This window comes from Rhinatrema bivittatum, chromosome 19, assembly GCF_901001135.1.
Source record: "Rhinatrema bivittatum chromosome 19, aRhiBiv1.1, whole genome shotgun sequence".
NCBI lineage: Eukaryota > Metazoa > Chordata > Amphibia > Gymnophiona > Rhinatrematidae > Rhinatrema > Rhinatrema bivittatum.
Genome location: NC_042633.1, coordinates 29,941,617 through 29,966,975, shown reverse-complemented (window position 1 = coordinate 29,966,975; position 25,359 = coordinate 29,941,617). Strand labels below are relative to the sequence as shown.

The following is a 25,359-nucleotide window of genomic DNA, read 5'->3' as shown; positions in this document are numbered from 1 at the left end:
GTTACTACTAATCATTTATATAGTGCTACAAGAGACATAGAAGTGCTAGTCCCTACTCAATGAAGCTTACAATCTAGTCAAAACCCATAGCTGACATAATAGAAACTTTATAGAACATGACTAAAATTAAGAGGATCATAATTAGGAAGAACTAAGTTGTAAAAGCAGCTTCAAAACTATAAAAAGGTGGAGAGGCAGAGGCCATAAATATAGGAAAGTTTGCTGGAAACCAAGTTGGCGTCCCACATGGAATATGAGAGAGGGAGGAAGGACGGGGCTAGAGATAAGGTTGGAGAGGTTATGAGTTGCTATATTCTTGACTGAATGTTGTCTCGAAGGGCGAGCATTAGGACTGATCATCCCTGCTGACAGGAGGAGGAAGAGTTCTGACAAAGAGTGACGATGGCTGGCTTCGAGCAGTGGACAAGGCAGAAGAGAAGATGACAGTGGAAAGGGAGAATAGTTGTTGGGTTTTTTTTTTTAACTTTAATTTATATTTCAGTTTATAACAAAAACTTGTAACAAAGAAAAACATAGTACCAAAAATCTGCACCATAATTTGAAGAAATACAAGAGGAAAAAAGTAATAATCACCGATGATACTATAAACCAGACCACAGAGCCCAAGGAAGAACAAAGTAACTATCAGTAGATCAACCTTTCGGCCAAACTCCACTGGACATAAAGCACTAAGTAATCTTTATTTTCCCCAACCAAAAAAATGTTTAACTACTCTGGGTCAAGCAAAATATATTCCAAATTTTCATATTTCAGAAGATACTGACATGGATGCTGAAGGAAAACAACTGGTACCTATGGCTAAAGTATCTTGTCTTAGAGCTAAGAAGAGTTTCCGCCATTCGTGAGTGGACTCGGGGGGGGTTTTACATGTGTAAATGCACTTTACCCGTGCAAGTGGGCTTTTGAAAATTGCTGCACTATCTGCCATTGAATTGTCCATAGGATGTTTGCGTGCAAGTGCACTTTATACACGTAATTGGCTTTTTAAAAGTGCTAGGCTAGACTGTTACATTTACCCATGTAACTGCTTTTAAAATTACCCTTTTAATGTTTGTTCTGGATTGAGATCCAAGTCCTAGGAAGGTGAGAGAAAGCTTAGACAGCAGCTTTGAGGTTCACTATCAAAGGCTTCAGAAGTTAACATGGCAAATTGTTAAAGAGAGGTCATGGTGGAGAGAGAGCTGTAAAACATTTGTTGCATTTATCACTGGAAGAAAATCCAAGACAGTTCAGAGGTTTTCACAAACAGATCTGTTCCTTCATATCATTTAATTATATGCCCAGCATTCCTTGCTCCCAACAGAGAAGACCGTCTCTATCCCAAAGGTCTCTGCATCCAGAATGAAGGGACAACTCTAGTTTAGCATTGGCAACTTTGCCTGTTGGAAGGACAAATGTTATTCCCTCAATCTGCCCGTAGAATTGTCAGCTTGACCAGGATTTGCCAGGAATGAAATCAGAGGTTTCCTTGCATGGTTATTGGTTGACGAGGAATGAAATCAGAGCAGGATCAGACTTGTACGTTACGGGGCCCCAGACTCGCTGGACCAGAAGATAGGATAGTATAGGGCGACGGCAGTGGCTGCCCAACCAGCAGCGCTTCAGTGCTTTAAAGTGAGATGGGACAACTGCGGCCCGGCACAGACTATACCATGGCAGCGGAGGGGCAGCATGGATACAGTGTCAGAGAGTCTACGCTCCTGGCCGCCACAGCCACGCGTCCTGAGGCTCCGTGGCAGTGCTGTGTGTTGCCACAGAGTCGGTCCCAGGTTTGATTCCCAGATCAGATTTTCCGCATTCTGACTCTGCTGGGAAGTCAGCACTCACAGCCCCTGGGCGTGGGGAGTAGGGACAGGGTGACACTGAACATTATACTCCACACCATAGAGATACCATCGTGGTCACCAAGAAAGGAGCCACATGAGACCGGGTTTCTGGAATGTTCCTGGGAAGTGAATACTTTTGCTCTCCTTTGGCTAGGATTGCCACCTCACGCCAGGTGAATTAAACAGGCTGAGCCGGTCCTGCTTTTGCTCCATTGTATTGTTTGTAGGTCTAACTTTCTTAGGAAAATCGGAAATACAAACCATCATGCTGTGGTGCCAACTTGATGCTCTTCTGCTTACTGTGGGATTGAAACCTGAATATGGGGGAGGGGAAAAGAGGAAGATGACCCTATAAATGGGCAGGACTGGGGGTGGTAAGCGGAAGTAGGAGATGAACCTGGAAATAGGAGATGGGTGGGCAAGGGGAAAAAAAAGTCTTTCATGATGGGGCCTTGGATATCCCATCTTAAGTTTCGAAAGCTGACAGCATTTCATTCTTGTACAGTATTCCCTGGCACATATTCCCTACGTATGGCTTGCCCGTGGTGGACAGTGCAGTCCCCCAGTCCCATCATGTCATTGCCCCTGGCAGAGTCCCTTTCACCAGTTTCTGGGGGTGCTGGCATAGGTCTGTCTCTGCACTGTACCCATTGGTGCCTCTCCTGTTCATCCCAATCCTTTGCTCACATCGGCCTCAGAGTGGTGGCGTTCTTCTCTCCCTGAATCATGCTGCTATTTCCGGGGTAGAAGGTTTGCGAGCTGGCTTTCGGAAACAGGAAGAAGATATACACCCCAGACATGACCAGGCCCAGTGTAAGAATGACTGCAATGGTCACTGCGATGTAAAACAGCCAGGTGCCCCGGACACAGCCCAGGGGGGCCCGACTGCGGGGGGCAGGTCGCCCCACATCCAGGCTCAGGCTCACTGAGCTGACCTGCAGAGGCTTGGGTAGGTGGTGCCGTACCGGCGTGGCCTTGTCCTTCACGTAGAGCAGTCCCTTTTTGCGGCTAAAGCGGACGGAGCCTAGTGCCAACCCCCCGGGCAGCTGATTAAGGATGTCCATGTCGGTGTCCAGTGCCGGAAGCCCCTTTCTAGTGGGCAGGTGTGTGGCATTGCGGCAGATGGGGCATGTGACAGAGTTGATCTCCTCAGAGGAGACGTTAATGCGGGCCAAGCACTCCAGGCAGAACGTGTGCCCGCAGCGCAGCACCTTTGGCATCTTGAAGACATTGTCATACTGCGTGAAGCAAATGATGCATTCGGTGCCATCGCTGGCATCGTCGTCTGCCGTAAAACCACCGTCGCTGTTGCTCGTGGCACCTTCTTCCTTCCCGATGGCCCTTCCAGCACTGCAGCTCCCGGCCTCCTCTTCAGCTGTGGCACCATTTCCGCCATCTTCCCGCTCAGCCATGGCACCTCCACCAGCGCTGCTGCCCGAGGGGCCCCCCTCTCTGCCTCGGCTTCTTATCTGTGGCCCGAGGGAGCCAGGAAATGTGCGTCCATGCTCAGCAGCTGTGCAGGAAGAGGAAGCAAAGAGAAGGGGCAGTTAGCAGAGTTGGAGGGGAAAAGCTGTTGCAAAACCAGAGACAATACGAGAGAGAGAGGAATTATTGAACAATCGTTGCACACGTACTGAGAAAGCACTACATTATGAGGGGAAAAAAGCCATGCACGGGCACTATAAAAGGCACCAGGTTTCCCCGTTTAGATCTGGGTGGGAATCTTCGTCTTTCTACGTGAGAAATCCCATTCCTGCAGGGCATGTCTGTGCCGACATGACGCACCAGGGTGCTCGGGCAACTTACCTGCCCGTGAGCTTCAGAATGTTACAGAACGAGGCGAAGCAAGGGGTCCCGGCCCCGAGCGCTAGGGCTGCTACAGAGAAATAACTCCAGTGCCAGAATGGAAGCAGAATATCCATCGCAATAATACAAAAAGACCACAGGAAAAAGAGAATTCAGGCTCTGGACCCCCGCCCAACCCCTTGTGGGCTTAGCTATTTTCTCCATTTTAATCAGTGGCGGCCACAAGAACCTTTTGGAAATCAGGGCTGGATTTAAACTGGGGGCGCCCAGAAGCAATGGGAAGGATGGGCTGAGCCCCCCCCCAGAAGCCACTGGAGGTATAGAAGCGGGGAAACCTCCCTGAGCAGATCGTCCATGAGCTACAGCCCTGGTACCATAGCAGAAACTCTAGAAAGAAAAATTCAGTGTGGGGCCCTGTGAACCCCCGCAGCAGCCGTGCCCCCTCCTCCGACCCACAGGCCCAAAGCTGGATTTTCTTACCAGAGTTGCTGCTGCTGGGCCAGGGCCTACAACAAATGGCATGGCCGCATGGTGCTGCTCTGCCACCAGAGGGAGTTGCCTAAAGCTGGACCTGATCAGAACCTTATTTGTCAGTGATGGCGGTATCCTTTCAAGGTCAGAGGAGAGAAATTCTGGGACTTATTCTGTTGCCTGCATCCCCTAAATACCATGTCTCTCTCGTCTTCTTCCTCACTCCCCATCTTCCACCACTTTTTCACCCTCATTGCCCCATTATTCCTCCCAGCCCCTTGATCCCTCTGATTCTCGCCCTCCTCCCACCCTTCCAGCGAGGCTGCTAGCCCTCTCGTTTCCTCTTCCTTCTTTCCTCCTTTTCTTTGTAGCTCTCTGTCTTTCACCCCACCCAATCCCTATGTCTCCCCCTTTCATCTCTCTCTTACCTCCCCGTAGTTTGTCTCTCTCTTCCTAGCCCACCTCCATGGCTTGTTAGCAGTATTAAGTAGACCATGGGGACCTTGAGCAACCCCTGACCACCGCCGCCTTCTGAAAGCACAGAGGAGGAGGGGTGACTGACTGCGGGAGCAGAGAGTGCAGCTTTCTCACGCAGGGAGATTCACTCGAAAGAGGCCCCGAATATTCTGTAATAGCTCTCACTAGGGCGAAGCAATCTGAACGAAACGAGGTGCAATGTGCTCCTCAATCTACGGAGCTTTGAACAAGCCGGGATGCCCCTGCATCGGAGCGATGAGGTAGGTGCCAGATAGCCGTCGTGACGTTTAACCTCCGTTTGCGAGATGGAGCAAAGTGTTGCACATCGGCAAAGAGCATAGCAGAAATTGAGTCCTTTTTCGGCTACAGGGTAATTTCAAAGGGGTTTTGGCCCCCACAGTCGCCGGATCTGACACCACCAGACTTCTTCCTGTGGGGTGTGCTTAAAGGAAAAGTCTTATCGGAACAAGCCTTGCACTGTGGAAGATTTGAAGGAAAACATCCAACGTGAAACTGCTGCTGTTCACCCCGATATGCTCGCAGACACGTTCAGGAACATGGAGCGCCGCGTCGAAATGTGTCTGGCGGAAAACGGCGCTCACTTCCAGCATTGCATGTAATGCAAAAGATCAAACATATGTCAAGGTATGTAGCGTACTTTTTTTTAGTTCAGATTGCTTCATCCTAACAGAAGTTACAACAGAATATTTGGGGCCTCTTTCGAATGAATCTCCCTGTATCTTTCTACTTGACTGTGCTCCTGTTGCTCCAGGATTGTAGCCTGATGTCCTGTGGCGGGGAGGGCAGGCAGCCTAGGCATCTTCTGGGGAGATCTGGGAAACTTGCATTGGCTGGGAGAAGCTTTGCATCCCTATGGCAGTCCACTGAACCACCCAGTGTCCCATTATCTACAGGAGATGTACGTAGACGTCCCTATTACCATGTAGCATTGTAAATAACTGAAGACGTACCATTGATCTGTGATGACAGGGAGTGCTAGAAACAGTCAGCCGTCCGCACAGCGCCCTGCAGAAACACACAGTAGCACAGTGACCCAGTTGGGGAAACAGACTGAATCATACACACAGCTTCACAGTGACAGAAACCAATGGAAATGCACACAAACACATACCCCTGCCGTTAATGCAGAGTACTGGGAAAAAAAAAAAAAAAGCCAGTCCCACTCACACACAGCCTATGCTAGAAATGTCCAATGTCCCAAAACACACAGAGCACTGTCATGAAACAGCCACACACACCGCCCCTCGATAATCCACAATGCTGGAAAAGCCAGAGTCAGACAAATGCAGCTTCGCAGGGACGTGTACTGCGGCAGTAGCCACCATCGCATGCTCGCATATGAAGAGTGCTGTCAACTGGCTGGAGCAAAAGGTGGAACGGCAGTCCTACCCTTATAAGCTCTGGAAGCCACTGGAGCCACACACACAGGTCTCCAGTAACCCTCAGTACCAGTAACGGCGGGACGCACACGCCAACAGACACACACTCAAGCTCACCTCTTCAGTGAGAAACAGGAGCTGGAAGGAGTCCGGTTGCACCCATGCCTGAATCTTGCTTGCCACATGCTGGAGTCACACACAGAGTTCCTCCACAGTGCCCGGGCTCTGGGAGCAGGAGCCTTTGCCGTGACACTGCACGCCCTTAGCGCTGGGACCTTCCGCTGCGACTGAGGTGTTTCCAGGAACACCCTCGTCCATTTCTCATTTGAGCAGGCTAAGCTGCAACCTCTACCATCCAGCAGACCTGAACCTGTGTAAATGCAGCAAAGTAAACACAAGATAAAAGGGGAGAGAGACAAGAGAGGTGTGCCCACAACCGGACGTAACATACAAACTTTCTCCATCACTGTGTGTGTTAAGCAAACTAAGGACTGAAGGGAGGAATGACAAGCAAGAGGCAAAAAGAGAGTGGAAAATGCCATTTGGTTGCCTAAAGACAGTGGATCCTGCCTGACTCTTTCATCCCCTGAAAAACTGACTCTCATTGACCCTATGACTCCCTGAGACTGACTCTCCACTGAAAACCTTAATTCCCACTGGTTTTGTCACTCCTTGAGCAGGGCTGGATTTAATACTAGGGCAACCCATAGGCAGCATGTGGGAAGGTCCCCTCCAATAAATTATTGGAGGGGGAAGGGAAGAGGGTCCTCTCCCCGCACCCAGCTCCTCCCCTCGCCTGCTCTCTGGGTCCCACGCTACCATTTTGAAAAATCACTGAAGAACATTCAGTGCAAGGGCCCAGTGCTCCCAGGCTCTGTGGGGGCCCCACTTCTTTCTCCTGCATGGGGCTTCCTGTTGCTACGGAAACCCGTAGACGTGTGAGCCTTGATCCATCTCCTGCAGGATTTGGCTGCATGACCTGATGTAAGCCCCCGGTTCTGACGCTCGCCTAGGTCCTGAAGGGTGCGCTTCTTCTCAATGTACAAGCTCTGCAGACCTTAGTCACCAAACGTAGGCTTCTGAAGATGGAGCACTTCCCCCTCAAGCTGCTCTAGCCCAGCATCATGCCTCTAGCATACTCCTGATGGAGGATCTTGAGACGAACCTTCCCCACATGCCATCACTGACTCAGTGAGGAGAAGTCTACCTCATAGCCATGCCAGACATCCCAAAAGTCCCAAACCAATGTCACAAAGCCGAGGTCCTCCAGTAAGGAGTTTGTAAAGTGCCAATAGGCTGCTCAGGGCTCTGCTTACTCTAGCCCTACCATCACAGTCACCAGATTGTAATTCTGATGGCACTGGACTGGGCTCATGACATTAGGTGGCTAGATATATAGAGCTGGTCAATTCGAGATTAGGACATCACACCCTCTCTTACCCTGACAAAGCTGGAGGTGTAGGATGTCTCAGGATGGTGTTCCTGCCAGATGTCAACCAGGGAGAAATGGAGACCAACTCCTTCAGGGCAGCCGATGAGCCCTGGTGTGTGGCTCCTGGTTGTTTCTGTTCAGGGCCTTGAGGGTGCAGTTAAAAATCATCCCCAAGTGCCATATCCTCGTTGACCTTCAAGCTATCAAGATAACTTGACATCCGGCTGAAGAATTGCTGCCTACTGGGCCCTGCACTTGGAGTGTACGCATTAAGGAAATTGATTCATAATTGAGCTGAACCTTGATGTGCAGCGGTCTTCCTGGCATGGTGGCCTTTGCAGAGAGCACCTCAAGCTGAAAAGTCTCTGCAAACAGTGTCACCACCCCACAAGGTATAGCAGTGAGATGGCTGAAAAAGATACTGCCCCGCCACTCCAGCAGCCAGTTAAGCCTCATCTGCAGGAGTGGTGGGGGTCTCTTGGAGAAAGCTCACAGCGTACTTCTCTCCTTACGGGAAGTTGGAGCCCAACTCTACGGCTGTTGACATTGAGTGTGCCTATGCTAAAAACCATCCTCATTTGATGTTCGCGAATCCTTACTTGAGGAGTCTGAGACTGTTATAAAACTTACAGAGCTGGATGTGTTTGGCCGTTCTCAGGCCCGGCGCAACAGGGTGTGCAATACCGTACATTTTCATAGGGGGGGAAGGCACTTGACCAGCTGGCTGGTGACCTGGTGGAACGCTGCAAGTGGCCGGGAGCTGAAGCAGTCGCCAACTGTGCATGTAGGCAGCAATGTGCGCTACAAAATTGATTCAGAGCCTCGGTGGGGGTGGGGGGAACACGTGCCGTGCTGGTATAATGAGTGTCTAAAAAAACCCGTGCTTATCGGAGCAGCAGCCGGGCTGGCAGAAGATGAATCTGCGGCGGGGCTTAGCAAGAGAAGGCACTGAGAGGAATGGAGATGCCAGACCCACAGGGCCGGACGACTATTTTGTTTATTGAAACTTCAGCTCCCTCCTGCTGCTCTGGGCCGGCAGTCGGCCCACCTGACCCCACTGACCTCACAGGCAGCCAATGGCTGGAACTGGCAGGGGCTGCACCAGCAGGGGAGGGCGGAGGCCAGACAGAAACAGCTAAATGGGGGGGGGGGGGGGGGTAAGCTGGAGTAGAGGTGGGGGAGGAAGAGTGAGCTGTTTGAACCTGGGGAGAAGAAATGTTGGGCGGAGGGGGGAGGGCTGTGGGGTGTCTCGAGCAGGACTGGATTTAAAATTATGGTGCCCAGAGGTGGAGACCCAGGGCTGGTGGGAGATTTTGGCCCCAGAAATCAGAGCAGCAGCAGGGGGGCGACCCAGTTGCTGGGCGCCTTCCGAGTTTGGTGCCCAAGTCGGATGTAATTTTATAGTCCTCCTGGGGGAATTCTGCAGCTTTGAGTAGTAATTCAACTAATATAATGCAAACAAATGATTTACTACTCAGTGATTGTATTGGGCTTGTGCACTGAATGTGCTGGAGGCTGGCTGTTAGGCTGTGTAATTTGTGGGGAACTAATCTGCGCCTGGTGATGGTCTCTCTGTGCTCTGCAGTGGGATGGAGGGAGCTGATGCGTTCTGCTAGTGAGTTAGGGATCTGTGCATTGTGTGTTCCCAGCAGGAGGTGGATTTTTTTTTTGCAGAGCTCGGTGTAATCTTTCCAATCCTGCCCCTTTCATAGGTAGAGGTGTTGCTGGGTGAATCCCACAAGTTTCTATTGCTATGGTATATTTCAAAAAATCAATGTACCTGGTACTGGAGGGAGTTTGAAGACACCAGAATTTGAAATTTTTTTTTTTTTTTTTGGTGTGTGGCGAGGTGTACAGGGAAATATCCAGCACTGTCCCCCTTGCCTTTCTATTGTATATTTGGTTATTGGAGAAATGCTTAAACTTAAGAATTAGAAAACCGAATCGGGCAGGGGCAGCACAATCATTGTTTGCACAAGGCAGCAAAATGCCTAGCACCGGCCCTGGCCATTCTGGGCAGTTTGGCCTGATGGTTCAGAAAATGGCCCAGACCAACTCTGCATCTGGCCACTTCTCCAGCGCCCATCGCGCCTTCCTTCTATAATGCAGGGTGATCTCCTGCTTAGGGATGACAGAGCCTCAGAGTCTGCAGGCTCTGCACTACCTACAGACTCGCCATCTGACTTCTCGCCATCCCTTACTTCCCCACTGCTGAGGATTTCAAAGCTCTCCCCTGATCAGGGAGAGACTTCCTCCTCAGCTTCATCCTAATCGGCTCCTCACTGCCCTGAGATGGTATTTCCAGTTGTGAGGGACCTGTGGTTTCCTCGGAAACTGAAGGCACTTGGCATGGCGCCTCTGGAGCTGAGAAGGCGGCTTCCAGCAACATGACAGGCCCCCTCTCCAGGTGCTCCTCTGGAAGGGTTCTGGTCACCATTGCTGGGACCTCAGGAGGTTGACTGGTGAGGGGATCAGCAGCTTCTAAAGATATACTGCAGGTTTCCTGCATTCCAGATATCCCCATGAAGCCAGTCTCCATGGTCAAGTTAGGGGTCATTGAGAGTCTGGAAACCCCTTCCTCCTTAGCCATTTTCTCTGGTCCACTTCTCCTGAGGCCAAATCTACCCCACTGAATATTTCAACCCTGGCATCTATGACTAGGGTCAGGTTCCCTACCCTAGCCAGGTAGTAACCCTGAAGGACTCTCCCTCTCCTCTTCAGCCACCTGAGGATCTGCGGACTGACTGGTGGTATTTGGAGAGAGGGGCAAGAGGTTTCCTCAGTGGTTCTACCAGGAGGAGGATTTTTTGCTCCCCTCAGCCATGTTGATGGAGGAAGGGATCTCTCCAAAGGAGATCTGCTCGGGTACTTGGCTTGCTCTACCCATGAGAGCTGATGTTCTGGGGATCGGACCTCTGGTGGTTTAACTGCTTGGGGGTCTGATATTTCAGGCCCCTGATCCAAGCCCTTGCTGGTAATTGGGCCTAGATCTTCTGAATCTGATCCCGAGTCCCCTATTTTATAAAGGACTAGCATCCTCCGGAATTTAGGAGCAGGCTTTTCCTCCCCTGTATGTTTGCCCTACCCCTCGCTCCTTTCCCTCTTCCCATGTTTTATTTCTCCCTCCCCCTCAGTAGATGTATTATCCATTGGGAGTGAGGTAGAGAGAGGACCGGAAAGGGCAGATGTATCCATGGGTGTTGGCTGCAGTGTGGGTGGTGTCAGGGGAGTTGGGTGTTCATTAATTTCCTGCTCCCTTTTCTCCTCAGCCACAGCTGAGTTTATAGATGCTGTCCCTGCCCCTCTCTGCTGAAATTGGAGAGGCAGTTGAGGCCTCTGCTAATGATGGCTGCCACATTCTCATTAGTGGAAATCCTTTGCAAGGTGAAATTTGCAGGGGTAGTTGCCTCAGCTGTACTGGGATGAGGGATAGTTCATTTTGGGGTGGTGTGTAATGAAACTCACCCTCCCTGTCACTATGGCATGCCCTGTTAGTTTTCTTTGTGGCTTTCTTTAGCATGCCAGAGGAAGTTGCCACTTTAATGTCCGTTTTGGCAGCAGGGGTTCTTGCCATGACGGTCCTGGTCTTGGAGTTCCCCCTCTTACTGAGGGCTGATGTTCCTTGGCACTGACAGTTGTGATGGGGGGGTGGGTGTCTGCAATGGTGACGGTGGAGGGGGTTGCTCTGGTGTATTAACAGGGTGGATCCTAGCAGCAGTGGTAGAGATACTATGACCTTGGCCACCAGTTATACAGGTGGATTTGGGGGTAAAGGACTTTCCAGCTGCTGAGGTGTTGGTAGCAGCTGCAGATGAGGAGGCTGTAGAGGGAGGGGGACTCGAGGGTGGCAGAGTTGTTGGATTTCTTTGCCTTGGGGCATACCTTGTGCATATAGTCCTGTTCTTGCACCCCAGGGGTGCAAGACCTCCCCCAGGATGTGCAGGTGATACATTTGATAGCACCACCATAGTTCTGGGGATCTCCAGATGCTCAATCAACCCCCTCCACCACTATGCCATTTACAGTGGCCACGTGAGTGGTGGCCAGCATATGGAGGCAAACATACTATTTTTCCATCTATCCTGCTGGCTGCCACAATGGCTGCAGGACCCACAACATCGGCCAGTGCCATAACGTGACCCTCGATGGTTGCCCCTCCCGTCGCTGGGCACCTGACCCCATGCCTCTGGGTTAGCCCGTGAAAGGGGTAGGTGACATATCTTACTGGCTGCTGGGCTCACCCTCCATTCCCCCTGGCAGAGCCACCAGCTGCTGCACCGCCACCTAGGCTCTAATTTGTGGATGTTTTACTGCAGCAGAGGTGGATAAGGATGAAAGGGGAGAAACTGGAGCTATAATCTGCCCCCGTGGTTGACAGTGCTGGGGCAGGAGCAATGTGCCCAGCAGCAGAGGTGACTTTATTAACCCCTGCTGAGGTAGAAACTGCACTTTGAGGACGTGCAGTGGTAGGCAATGGGGAGGGAGGGGGGGGGGGGGGGATAGCTGCAGTTTTATAAATTCCAGCCAGAAAGTCACAGATATTTTGTTTTGGTGTTGACTTCCAGCTGGCACCTTTCTCGTCGTCGCCCCAGCTTCACTGGAGCCTGTTTGAGTGTGCTTCTTCCCCATTGCCCTGCCTGATGTTTATTTCTTTAAAATGCAGGCACTGGGGAGTGGGATTAAAGCAACCCCTTATAAAATAAAAAGAAGGATGCTGGATGTTTGTTTTTGGTTTTTTTTTTGACAGTGTAAACTAAAAAGTGATTTAAAAAAAATATATAGTATTTTGAGCAAGCAATACATATCTGTGAAAACCTAGCAAAAAATTAACTTGTGCTCCAACAATTAAACAAGGAGTGCACAGGGGGAGTGAATGTTAAATAAATAAATAAATAAATAAATAAATAAATAAATAAATAAAAAAAAATTGGAATTGAAACTCACTTAAAAAAATATGCTTGGTTCCTTGGCACTACCAGGAGGGCTACTGCAGCAGGTATCTGATTAGCTCAGCCGGGCTTCACAGCTTGTGGCCCAGCTGAGTTAACCCCACCCAGAGCACCAGGAGCTGAAGTATCCAAGCAAAGAACATAAATGGTAAGAGCTTGCTGCTTTTTTACATATTAAAAGCTAAAATAAAATGTAAAATCTTTAATTGGGGGGGGGGAAGAGTTAAAATTAAATAACTAAATCAAGCCAAACAGTTGAAGTAGGAAGCTGAAGGAGAGAACACAAGAGAATTTAAAACTGCAAAGCAAATAAGGAAAGGTACCCTGAACAACCCTGCCTAGAGCCAAAACCCTCAAAACTGTCCCTGCCTAAATAAAACTCACCCTGAAACTAAAACAAGTTGAGTGTGTGTGTGTGTGTGTGTGTGTAATTAGAAATAAAAATGTCTGTGAGAACGTGAATGAGGGAAGGGGAGAGAGGCTGAACTCAGTATGCAAGGGAAAGCAGAGGAGCTGACGTCCCCTCAAACAAAAGTTTAAACAAAGCAAATAAAAAATAAGTGGTTCCACAACACAAACTTGACTAAAATGTCAGCATTAGAAGGCTAAGAAAACACGGGAAAATAAAGGTTTTTGAACCTGTGCAGCAGGAGCACAGGGTGCATGCAGCCTCCCTCCAGCTGGTAAAGGCAGCACTGGATCAACCTGGCCTGAAAATCTGGAGCCAATTGGCAACCCTAGCCACCAACCCGTCCAAACACACATGCAAACAAATTGAAGCGATCCCCAATTAACACACAAAGGCTGACCTTCTCTCTCCAACACAAAGCCTCCCCCAAACACATCAAATCAAAGAGAAGGAGTCTTACACACACACAGTGCTGAATGGAGAGAGCTGCAGGTGCATGGAAGTACAGAGGGGTGGGAATCTCTCCCCCCCCCATTTCCCAGTCAGTCAAGGAGGCTTCTTAGTTTGCTAAAATTGTATCCTAAATTCTGCTCCGCTCTTTGTGTCAGTGGCCCATTTACGTCGCCTGCTTCTTTTCCCAGAGCCAGCCTCGCTCGCTCGGGCACTTTTTCATCTCTCGGATCAAGGCTGGAATCCGGCACCACGAGGCTTGGTTTTCCACGACTTCTGGGATTTTTCCCTTATAATTTGTAGCCCAGTGATTGCGAGGACAGAACCTTGCCATCATGGACCCTAAATCCAGCCACTAGATGTCACTGTTGCATAGGGACTGTGACTCCCTGTCCTCCCCCCCACTCTCACTCTCATCTCCATCCTCCTTTTCACCCTCCTCCATCCCCTCCCCAAAGGCTGTAAATGCTACCTCTGCAGCATCCACTTCCACCTGGAGAGAAGACCTAACCCACCAATGAGCCCATGTCCTTCGACTGGCAATGAATAGTACTGCCACCGAGCCACCGGGCCAGTCAGAAACTGGTTTTAAGCAAAACAGACAGCAAAAAAAAATGGGTTTTTTTTTTTTTTTTTTTTACGGCATTTCTTACCTGCTCATTCCTCTCTGTTCGGCTTTGTTTTTACATTTTCTCCTTGTACTTAATCGCCTTCCCTCTCACTTGTCTCCTGGAGTTAGTAGTTTCCTGCTTCTCTCGTCTTTCTCCCTTCTCTTTCACAGAGCTATTTTGCTTTTATTTATCTTGGCTTGGACTTCCCCATTCCCAACTTGCCTCACTACAGTGCTGACTCGTGGATCCCGGTTGCGCACGAGCTGGCTCCAGCCGGTGACTGGAATCTCAGCCGACCTGTCAAACCAGCCTCGACTCCTTGCCATGTGATGTGAAGCAGGTGCCGCAGCCTGGGGAAGCACCCACACCCCCGGGCGCCTTCCAGCCCCCAAAGAGAAGGGAAAGAAGAATCTCACTGGGCTGGAAAAGTCACTTGCCAAGCCAGGATCCTTGACTTGCTTGTGGTTCCAGGGCCCCCTGCCAGGGACAAAAGACAAGAGAGGGAAAGTGGAAGGCAGTGGAGAGATGCCCAGTAAAGTGTTGGTTCATTGATACGCTGCCTCTTTTCAGTTGAAAGAAGGATGTTGAATAACGTCAAGTGCGCCCTTCTGAAAAAAACAAACAAACCTTCTATTTGAGTGCAGATACCTGCATAGAAAAAGTGAAGCTTCCTCCAGTATTGTAGAATGTGAGAGAATATTATTTATATATATATATATATATATATATATATATATTTGTTACTCAACTTTCCAGTACAGTTTGGGGCATGGTACAAAGGAACGTACGCATGCATTTAAAAACAAAATACATAAAAGCACAAGGTAAGTAAATAACATAATTTGACTCAGATATAAAACGACAGAGCTGGATGCTGGAGGTCCACTAGGAGTTGCTAATGAGGTGGGTGAAAGCCTCATTAAACAAATGAGTCCTCACTAGCTTCTGGAAGGCTGTAGTATCTTTTAGTCAATCGTACATCATCGAATGGTAACGAGTTCCAACGTGTAGGGCCAAAAACGGAGACACAGCTTTTTCGGGTCTCGGAGAGTCTTGTGTCTGGAGAAGGGATGGCCAGTAGGAATTGAGAGGAGGAATAGGGGGGGTACGAATTGGTGTATGAATATGTAATATTGCACTAATTCACAGGGAAGAAACATTTTTAGGAAGCTGAGAATGAATACAGCTGTCTTACATTGAATCCGCCATTGTACTGGCAACCAATCGAGTGATTTAAGTAGTGACGTAATGTGTTCTCTAAGGCGAGTTCCAGTCAGAAGACGTGCAACAGAATTTTGTAATAGTTCTAATGAGCATAGGGTATTACGAGGCAAACCAGAGAATAGGGAGTTACAATATTAAAGCTTGTAATGCAGTACAAAAGTTGGATAGAAAGAGCAAAGGTTTCAGATGTCATAATAGTTATAATTTCAAAACAGTTTTAATATAAGGGACCATGGATAGTCGTGAATCAAAGATGACACCTAGATCTCTAACAGGGGATTTTCAACTCCAGTCCTAGAAGGCTGCTAACAGTCAGGCTAACCAAGTCATGCAAATTAACCTTGGGCAAGTCACTTTATCCTCCGTTGCCTCGGGTACAAATTTAAATTGTAAGCCCCTCTGGGGACAGGGAAACACCTACAGTATCTGAATGTAATCCACTTTGAAGTGCCTGAAAAAGCAGAATATAAATCAAATAAATATATAACCTAATTCTGATGTATACAATACATTGCAGATTGCCTGAAAATGAGGCTTGTTTGCAGCCCTAACCGAAAACCCATGCTTTTGGACACTTTCTGGAAGCAAGGGACTACCTTGCAAAACAAGGCCTGACTCCCAGCTAAGGATGTCAATCAGATCCTTGTCATCTAGAGAGCCTGTCAGTCCTGCTTTTATAACCAACACCAACAACCCTTATCCACACACACATTACTCCTGTCAAATTATCATGACTATAAAGTTATCCGAACCTCATCAGTGAGACTTGTAGTTTCCTGTTGTTTTTAGAGAAACTGATCCTACAATCGCAGGCCTGGCTCAGCCTACTTCCTATGTCTCTTTGTCAACATTTACCCAGGTTACCCTCCCACATTAGTGGGAACTTCCAGTCAGGGTTCTGCTCCAAGAGATGGCCATAGTGCATATGCACTACCCTCTACAGAATGACTGGGCCTTAGGGTGGCCACCGCCACATCCTTAGGATACAGGACATCCCCTTGGTAAAAGCTGTACCAAATGTTACCTTCTTTCAATGGGAAGCATACACATCGAGTCCCTCTGACTACTCCTCCTTCTCAGTCTATGCCCTCTGCACAGTAACAGATAAAGATGAAAAAGGTCCATCCAGTCTACTCAATTGTTTCTTCCTTGATGGCCTACTGCTCCTCTGTCCATAGTACAGCAACCCTAGAAACTGAGATGAACCTAAAGGGGAGGAGGGGGAGATGGAGAGGAACTTCCATTATAAGTTGCTTAGAGTATTTTTGAAAATAAGCTAATAAATTAAAATTAATTAATTAATTAACCTGGACCTAGGGTAACAGAGGGGATGAAGTGGAAGATGAAGTATAAAAGGGAAAAGAGGAGTGAAATAGAGAGAAATTCAAGGTTAGGGGGAGAGGAAGAAGAGGAGATAGAAAGTTACTTGTGAATGTGTTAAGGAGACAGAGAAGTACCTTGGGGCAGAGAAGAGACAGGAGGAGAGAGATCTGAATGTGAGGCGGAAGAGATGGAAAAGAATGAGGGATGTGAGGTCCCGATAGGTAGTCCTCTCCAAAGCACACAGGAGCTTCTGTGTGCTTTGGAGACTAGCTGGTCAGTCTTCCCAGCTACTTGGCCTGCACTTCCTGCTGGCAGCCATCTTGTTTCCTGTCTGAATTATATATAATTTCCAGGCTTCCAGTCAGTAGGTTGCCAGAGTTTGGATGTCATTTTCTGGCCTGCTGGTGGGAGTCCTGCATCCATATTTTGTCTTGCAGTGTTGACTTTGGTATATTCTCTGCTGATTTGTCTCATTTGGTCTTCCTGTTTTGGTTTGCATTCTGCTTTGTCCTGGTTCAGGGCCTTCTGGCCACCAGCATCTGAGGATTCAACCTGAAGGGAAAGTGTCCATTACAGGCAGAAGATGCTCTGCCACTGTTCTAGGTTAAGACCATTTGACTTACCTTGTCAGTGTACCGGCCACTCTGGCCCACATCCCCAGCAGACTACATAGTCTCAAGGGGTAGATAGAGAGGAGCCTGGGGAGGAAAGAGGAATCTGGACAGAGCAGAAGAGGGAGAAAGATCAGAAGGGAAGATGAGACAGAGTGGGGAAGGAGTTGGGGGTTGATAATGAACCACACCATCTGCATCTCTTCTTAAAATCTTAGATCTGCTCATGTGTGCATGTATAGAATTCAATCAATTTTTCCCCTGTATATAACCCAGGGTCGATGCAAGAGTATTAGGTTCCCTAAGTGAACCTTCAGCTTTGCACCTTCTCACTGCCCCTGGCCCGCCTCATACACCCAAGTGGCACAGTAACTTATGCACCAAGAGTACAGTAAAGCTTTTGTTCTCTGTCTCCATCTGCTGGCTAGGGAGAAAAACCCATTCATCTGGACAGATCTGGGTTAGAATGAGGAAAACGTCATAACTCTTGAAAGTTAGTCAGAGAGAGGGAAATTATCAAAGCCATTTTTCTAAATATATTTAATTGCATAGTTGTTTTTTTTCTCTATCCATATGTGTACTATTAAAACATTTTTTACTGCTGCTAATCTCAACTATTTTGCCCTCCCTCACCCACCTCAGAGATGGGTGAGGGAGGGCAAAATACATATACAGCTTTCCTAAGGGAAGAAGATCTTCAATCACATTAAGTTGTTACAAAGTGTTTGTCAATTTCCAAATTAATTGTTCTAAAATCTAAGAAATTAACATAAAATGACAATTATACAGTGTAATAAGTGTGGTGATTTAGTCCTAAGACAGACCATCTGGATGCTCAGAGCTTGCTCAAGCTGTTTGAGGCTCTCTATAATGGAAAAGGTGTTGACTCAACTTAAAGCAGAACTAGCTACAATTATGGGGGCAAAAAGAGGACCACAGAGAAGAATATCTGGTGAAATTGAAAGAGATGAGGAAAGAAAGATAGCTTGGGGATAACTGCATGGAGCGGCAGCTTTTCCACTGACTGGAGGCTGGAATAGGACAAAGGCCTTAAAGGCCTCCATTTCTTCCAGATGGCTTATCAGTCTGGATAATCTGTACTGTGGTTTCTTATCTTTGGCAGTTTCTTAAGTATTTAACCGTGCATTAAGTTTATAAACATTATGTTTAATCTATCTTTATTTTATTCGTATTAGTTTGAGCTCACTTAATTTTACCATGATTTATTAATTTAATTTTATTATATGCTTAATCTAATTATCACCAGATACACTTGATTTTATGTATTTTGTGTATTTTTGTATTTAATTTCAAAAAGGATATATATATATATATATATATATATATATATATATATGTGTGTGTGTGTGTATACATTGCTTTGATTACTTTGTATGAAACAGTGATAAATCAAAATAAATAATATAACTTGGAAGAAAGGAGGGCTAGGGGAGATATGAAACAGATTTTTAAATACTTGAAGGATGAGTTGAGAGATTGTGTGTGTGTGTGTATGAGATGAGTTGAGAGATTGTGTGTGTGTGTGTGAATGAGATGAGTTGAGAGATTGTGTGTGTGAATGAGATGAGCTGAGAGATTGTGTGTATGAGATGAGAGATATTGTGTGTGTGTATGAGATGAGAGATTGTGTGTGGGAGTGAGGACCTGAATGTTTGCAGAGACAGCATGTGAGAGCCTCTGTGTGTGGGAGAGAGACAGCATGTGACAGTGAGAGCCTGTGCTTGAGCAAGACAGCATGTGGGAGTGAGAGAGCGCCTGTGTGTGTGAGTCAGACAGCATGTGCCAGTGAGAGACTGTGTGTGTGTGTATGTGAGAATGAGAACCTGACTGTGTGTTTGAGGGAAGAAGATAGACGGCAGTTGGCACGCTTCTATATATGGCAGTGCCCAAGGTTCTTTGCTCTCTGACTCCACCTGCTGGTAGGAATACACAACCTACTTCTCTGGACTGATCTGGGTTTGTTCAGGAACTAGGGGTCATGATATGAAACTCCAAGGAGGTAGTCTCGGGAAACAATGTCAGGAAACAGTTCTTATTGCAAAGGGTGGTGGATGCATGGAGCGCCCTCCTGGAAGAGGTGGTGAAGATGAAGCCAGTCATGGAATTCAAAAGGGCGTGGGTTAAACATAGAGGACTACACGGCATGGTGGGGGGGGGAGGGGTAGCCTGTATGGCGCAGCAGTTACTACCTCAAAATGAATAATACAATTAAAATAAAAATGCTTGCTGGGCAGACTGGATGGCCCACTGAGTCTTTTTCTGCTGTCATTTACTATGTTGAAAACTGCTCATTCTCTATGCGTTTTTCAGTGCCTTTGGGTATTTTTACCTACATGCTGTGGAGGCGTTCCTGCGGATGGGATTAGGTTGGGGGGGGCGACGTGTAATTTTGGGTTTGCCTAGAAAAACTAGCTGCAGAAAACCCCCAAATCTCTGCAGGCAATATTTTTCAGGGGGGGGGGGGGGGGGATGATGATTAAACACATAGCTCTCTGTGTAACCCAGCAGGTAAAAAGTATCCCCAGAGCTTGCACGAGTGCTGGCACTTTGAATATTATCTCCAAAGGTAGCAAGTTAGTCCCTGAAAAAAAAAAAAAGTATCACCTCCAACTTGATTTTTTTTTTACCTTTGTTTCTAAAACACAAAAATAAAATGCAGGAAACTAGCAGTTCGCAGAGACAGTGGAGCAAATTCAGAACGGACTCAGCTTGTAGTTAGCAATTCCACTGTTGAATTCCCTTCTCCACTCCTTCCTTTTTCTGACCCTCTGCTCTGCTCCTCCTTTTGCAGATCCCTTCTGAAAGAAGTCTTGGACTAACAGCAGTTTGGTTGCAATACTTTATTTCTGGATAAGAATTACATTGAATGGTTTATTGATACAGACACAAAGGATGTTGGTATCAATATTATCATTACTTGTTTTCAAGAGTGCTTTGGGCTGCAGGCTAATCGCAGATGAGTTGCTTGCCTTGCTCAATGGACCAGCAGTGATTCGCCCGCCTGCGCCGCAGATAAATCACGGCGTTGTCCACATTGTAGCTCGTGCGCTTGTCCCGAATGTTGTCCTCTATCTGCAGGCGGGTGGTATGGAGGCGGTCCATGTCATTGCTCATGTTCTTCATGGCATTTTGCACCAGGTTGGTTCCCTAAACAGAAAGGGGGGTGAGAGAGGGGGGTTGGAGTATCCCTAGAACATGGAGTGACGACATCACTGAGGCTTAGTGTGCTAGGACCGCAGCAGGAGGCATCTCCAAAGGAAGAGAGGTAGATGAAGAGAGAGTTCCTAAAGCTGCCGTTGCTGTATCACGAGGCATCTCCAAAATGCACACAGCAGGTGTGACATAGGAGCATGACCGAGAAAACTACATCAATCCCTCTATGATGGGGTTTCCCAACCCGCTCATGGAGGCACACCTAGCCCAGTCAGGGTTTCAGGATGTCCATAATGAATATGCATCCAGTGGAGACCCAGGGTATGCAAATCTTTCTCATGCATATTCATTAAGGTAATCCTGAAAACCCAACTGGCTAGGTGTGCCTTCAGGAGAGGGCTGCTCTATGAGTGAGAATATCACCATCGTCTGTACGTTAAATGAAAGCACAAAGTAGCTCTTCAAGCATAGAGAGAGAAAGAGAAAAAAGGTGAAAAAGGCAGAGAGACACCCCCCCGCCCCCCAATCAATCTTCAGTAATCAGGAGTGATTGCTCAGATGCCCTCAAGTTCTGTAGTCCCTCTGTTATGATGTCAGATTCTCTGCTGATGTCCAAGTTGTGTGAAGGGGCTCCTCTCTTACCTTTACGAGATTAGTAGCCTCGGGTAAGCGGGTGCCAGCATGGCGCTGATGTATACGAATTATTGGGCGGTCCAGGTGCTCTCGAGCCTCAAGGTCTCCACTGTAAACAGGACCCTGGAACACAGAGCAGAATCAAAATCTCATTTCTCGAGTGGAGGCCAAACTGGTGTCAAAATTCAAGAAAGCCTGGGTTAACCCATATAGGATCCTTAGTTGTGGGAAAGTAAATGGACAACAGAAGACCAAGTAAAGTACGTGGTATTGCAATAGGAAGGCGAAATGGGCAGGTTGGCTGGGTCTTGCAGTTTTTAATTGCTGTCAGATTTTATGATGTAAACCCATGCATCATCTCATCTGCCATCATTCTCTGACAATCCTTTTCCTGACTTCATACACCCACAGCTCCGATTTAAGGGTTAAGGATTCCATAGGTTTGTATAACTGCGGAGAGCTCATTGCTTTATCAGTGACTGTAATGCTCATGCATCTCCTGCAGCATTGCCAAACTGATGTGCCATAATTCTTTGCACCTGCCACCCAGCCAGAACTACCAGTAGGGAGAAAAATTAGGGTTGGCTAAAGCTTCCACCGTGGCAAACTCTTCATTTCTATCCTCTTGGCCTGCAGGATCTCCTGCAGCCAGCAAGGGAAGTCAGCAAAAAACACTTATCTGCTGCTGGCAACCAAAATGATAATGGGGGGATGGAACGGCTCCCCTATGAGGAAAGGCTAAAGAGGTTAGGGCTGTTCAGCTTGGAGAAGAGACGGCTGAGAGGAGATATGATAAAGGTATGCAAAATCATGAAAAGGGCTTGAACAGACAAATGTGAATCGGTTATTTACTCTTTCAGATAATAAAAGGACTAGAAGGTATTCCATGAAGTTAGCAAGTAGCATATTTAAAACAAATCAGATAACATAATTTTTCACTCAACACACAATTAAGCTCTGGGATTCACTGCCAGAGGATGTGGTTAAGGCAGTTAGTATAGCTGGATTTAAAAAAGGTTTGGATAAGTTCCTGGAGAAGTCCATAAACTGCTATTAATCAATAACCATTGATTGTTACCAGCATTAGTACCTTGGGGTATTCGATGGGGGGTGAAATGCTGATGTGCACAGAGCAGGAGAGGGACCTTGGGGTGATAGTGTCTAACGATCTGAAGTCGGCAAAACAATGTGACAAGGCGATAGCTAAAGCTAGAAGAATGCTGGGCTGCATAGAGAGAGGAATATCAAGTAAGAAAAGGGAAGTGATTATCCCCTTGTACAGGGCCTTGGTGAGGCCTCACCTGGAGTACTGTGCTCAGTTCTGGAGACTGTATCTCCGAAGGGACAGAGAGAGGATGGAGGTGGTCCAGAGAAGGGCGACCAAAAAGGTGGATGGTCTTCATTGAATGACTTATGAGGAGAGATTGAAGAACCTAAATATGTACACCCTGGAGGAAAGGAGGAGCAGAGGTGATATGATACAAATTTTCAGATACTTGAAAGGTTTTAATGATCCACAGTCAACGACAAATCTTTTCCGTTGGGGAAAAAATCATCAGAACCAGGGGTCACGATTTAAAACCTCAGGGAGGAAGACTCAGAACCAATGTCAGGAAGTATTTCTTCATGGAGAGGGTGGTGGATGCTTGGAACGCCATTCCGGAGGAAGTGGTGAAGACCAAAACTGTGAAGGATTTCAAAGGGGCGTGGGATAAACACTATGGATCCATAAAGTCTTGAGGATGTGAATGAAGAGAAGAGGCATGGGGGGTGGCTTGCGGGAATGTCGGCTACTACCTGGAGATTAATATCCTTATTCAATAAACATACACATGGTTAATGCGACTCCAACATTGCTCTTTGCTTCAACGGCAAGAGGAAATGTGGGAAAAAGGATTTGCATTCACAAATAAGCATGGGAGTAGCTTGCTTGTTGCAGCGGTTACTGCCCCAAATCAAATAAGCCTGATACTTCACTTTCAATGCATACCCAGCGTAGCTCTCTGCTTCAATGGCAGGGGGGAATGAAGATAAGAGGATTTAGTCAGACAACAACCAACAAGGACTGAATTGCATAGTCTGGGTAAACAAATAAGCGTGGGAGTAGCTTGCTTGTTGCGGTGGTTACTACCCCTAACCAATTAAGCCTGATACTTCACTTTGAATACATATACAGCGCAGCTCACTGCTTCAACTGTGGGGGGTGAAGAAAGGAGGATTTATATTCAGACAACAACCAACAAGGACTAAATTGCACAAGCTGGGTAAACAAATAAGCGTGGGAGTAGCTTGCTTATTGTGGCGGTTACTACCCCTAACCAATTAGGCTTGATAATTCACTTTGATGCAGCTCAGGCACTGCTCTCTACATCAATGGAGGGGGTGGAAGGAAATTAGAACCAAAAAGTTATCAATAAGGGCCCTGACCTCAGCGGTCAGAGTAACAGATAAGTATGAGAAAAATAAGTGTGAAAGTTTGCTGGGCAGACTGGATGGGCCATTTGGTCGTCTTCTGCCGTCATTTCTATATTTCTATGTTTGGGTACTAGCAGGTACTTGTAACTTAGATTGGCCACTGTTGGAAACGGGATGCTGGGCTTGATGGACCCTTGGTCTGACCCAGTATGGCAGGTTCTTATGTTCTATATTCTTAGGCATTCAGAGTTGCATGGGGTCCCATAGACTTGTGAGATGCCCCGGCTCCATGTGGTTCTGTCTGCAGAGAGAAGCCAACAGAGGAGGTAATGTTTTTTGGCAGAGGGAGCCTATTCTGAAAGGATAGGCTCCACCTCAACCAAAGTGAAAGGTGGTTTTTGGCACTAAGATTTAAAAAGGAGCAAGAATCTTTTAAACTAGAACATGGGGAAAGCAGACAGTCACTCAGCATTGCATGGTTCACAGGGAGCTATCTTCAAAGCATACTAACAAAACTGGGAAATGTAGAACATCCCAACAGAGAGGCTTCAATAAAGGTAAATGTAGCCCAAGTGCTTTTAAGTGAAGAGTAAATTGAGTTAAGAGATTCCAAATTATTCCAGTCAATTGCTAGTAAGATTGTAAATACAAAGAAAAAAACATTTAAAATTCCAGAAGTCTGAAAAATACCATGGAGTTAGAATGTATCTTCGTGCTGAAAAAAATCTTTATTTGTAGTCTCACAGATGTAGCACAGTATATTTCAAAAACTTCTTATGAGTTACACAGTCCCCCTACAAATAAAGATTTTTTTTTCCAACATGAGATAAGGACATTGAGATTTTCTGCCCTCCCATATTTTGAGTTTTGAAAACACACAACTGGACATCTTTTTTTTTTTCTTTTTTTTTCTTTAAATTTTTACTGAAGGTTTTACAACTCAAATAGGCTAAATGTGCCGAGATGGAATTTCCTGCTCTTCCCAGCTCCTCATTTTTTCTGCGCATTCTAAGTAGTAATGCCGCCGGTTCCTGGAAGGAGAAGTTAAGACACAGCCGTGCCAGAGTCTCCTTAAAGGCCAAGAAACGGTTCTTAAACCTGGTATTAAAAAAAGGGCTTTTTTGAGATTTGTATTTGTGGAAAGGTCTATACAAGCATGGTATTGTGCGTTCGATATTCGCTGAGAGTGTCGCTGGTATTCAATTGATAAATAACTTTTGAAATCTAAATTGGAGCGGGTCCGGAGCTTCTTAAAAGCAGCAAGCAGGTCGGCAATTGAGCCAAGTGCCGACAAAATCCCTTGAACTCCGCTTACAGCCAACAGAGTTTGTTTAAATATTTCACCCTATATTTTGGATGGTGGCATTTCAGTCCTGCATGTGCTAGAGCCTATTCGTGAGCCTAAGGGACAACCTGCAAATCGAATCCACAAAGAAAAGGTCCCCCCTGCCTTCAATCTACTGTTTAGTGCAAGAGGTTGAAAGGAATGGTAACAGATGGCTTGGGTGAGTTAGTGCAAATCCCCCTGCTGAAGCTACCTCTGAGGTCGGTGTAAAAAGACCGACCCCCATTGTTTTTCCAGGACACCTTTCCAATCCCATTTGTCGTCTACACTGTATCAATCAGGGTTTCTGAAACTATTGTACACATAGTTTCTTTGGGATACATTCCAAAGCTGTTACTGTATACATTGTATCCATTTCGTGATGGTTGGGGTCAGCAGGGCCAGAAATGCAACAATTACATGAATGATTAGGAGGGGCTCCCTCTTTGTAAGAGACACTGTTGAGCAGGAAGTTTTATTTTGGGCTAGTATGCAGAAGGCCTGGTAGAAGGTTGGATGGTGGATCTTTTCAGTTGAGTGCATGGAAGCTTCTGGAGGTTGGGCTGGAGATTTTGAAGGCTTATGGCTATTGCTTTGCGACTGTATCGCAGAACGCTTGTTGGTACACATACATAAAAAATCTTGTGATAAACTGTAAAGAATAACATGTTAAAATGTAAAACATAACGTGAAGAGATGTAATAAAAGTATTTAGTATTGTTTAGAGAGATTAAATTCCCTTTGTTTTTTTCGTTTTGGTTGGCAACTATTTGGGAATTACCTGCGTTGTCTCTCTCCTCATC

At 46.9% G+C, this 25,359-nt stretch overlaps 2 protein-coding genes across 3 annotated transcripts in view; both read right to left on the bottom strand.

Moving 5' to 3' along the window:
* Nucleotides 1-460: 460 nt before the first annotated feature.
* On the bottom strand, nt 461-14,140 carry RNF225 (ring finger protein 225). The gene is made up of 4 exons (XM_029584672.1): nt 13,895-14,140; nt 6,119-6,371; nt 5,573-5,627; nt 461-3,360 (listed from the first exon to the last, which is right to left on the bottom strand). The coding sequence occupies exon 4, from the start codon at nt 3,257-3,259 to the stop codon at nt 2,531-2,533; it is 729 nt and encodes a 242-aa protein (XP_029440532.1). The 5' UTR covers nt 3,260-3,360; nt 5,573-5,627; nt 6,119-6,371; nt 13,895-14,140; the 3' UTR covers nt 461-2,530.
* Nucleotides 14,141-19,855: 5,715 nt separating this feature from the next.
* Nucleotides 19,856-25,359, bottom strand: part of CCDC105 (coiled-coil domain containing 105) — a 34,961-nt gene continuing 29,457 nt past the window's right edge. For both annotated transcript variants that reach the window (XM_029584644.1, XM_029584643.1), the window contains exons 7-8: nt 20,827-20,940; nt 19,856-20,178 (exon numbers count right to left, since the gene is read on the bottom strand). In XM_029584644.1, the coding sequence (XP_029440504.1) occupies nt 19,978-20,178; nt 20,827-20,940 (315 nt within the window). In that variant the 3' untranslated portion in view covers nt 19,856-19,977. The remainder of the gene's footprint in view (nt 20,179-20,826; nt 20,941-25,359) is intronic.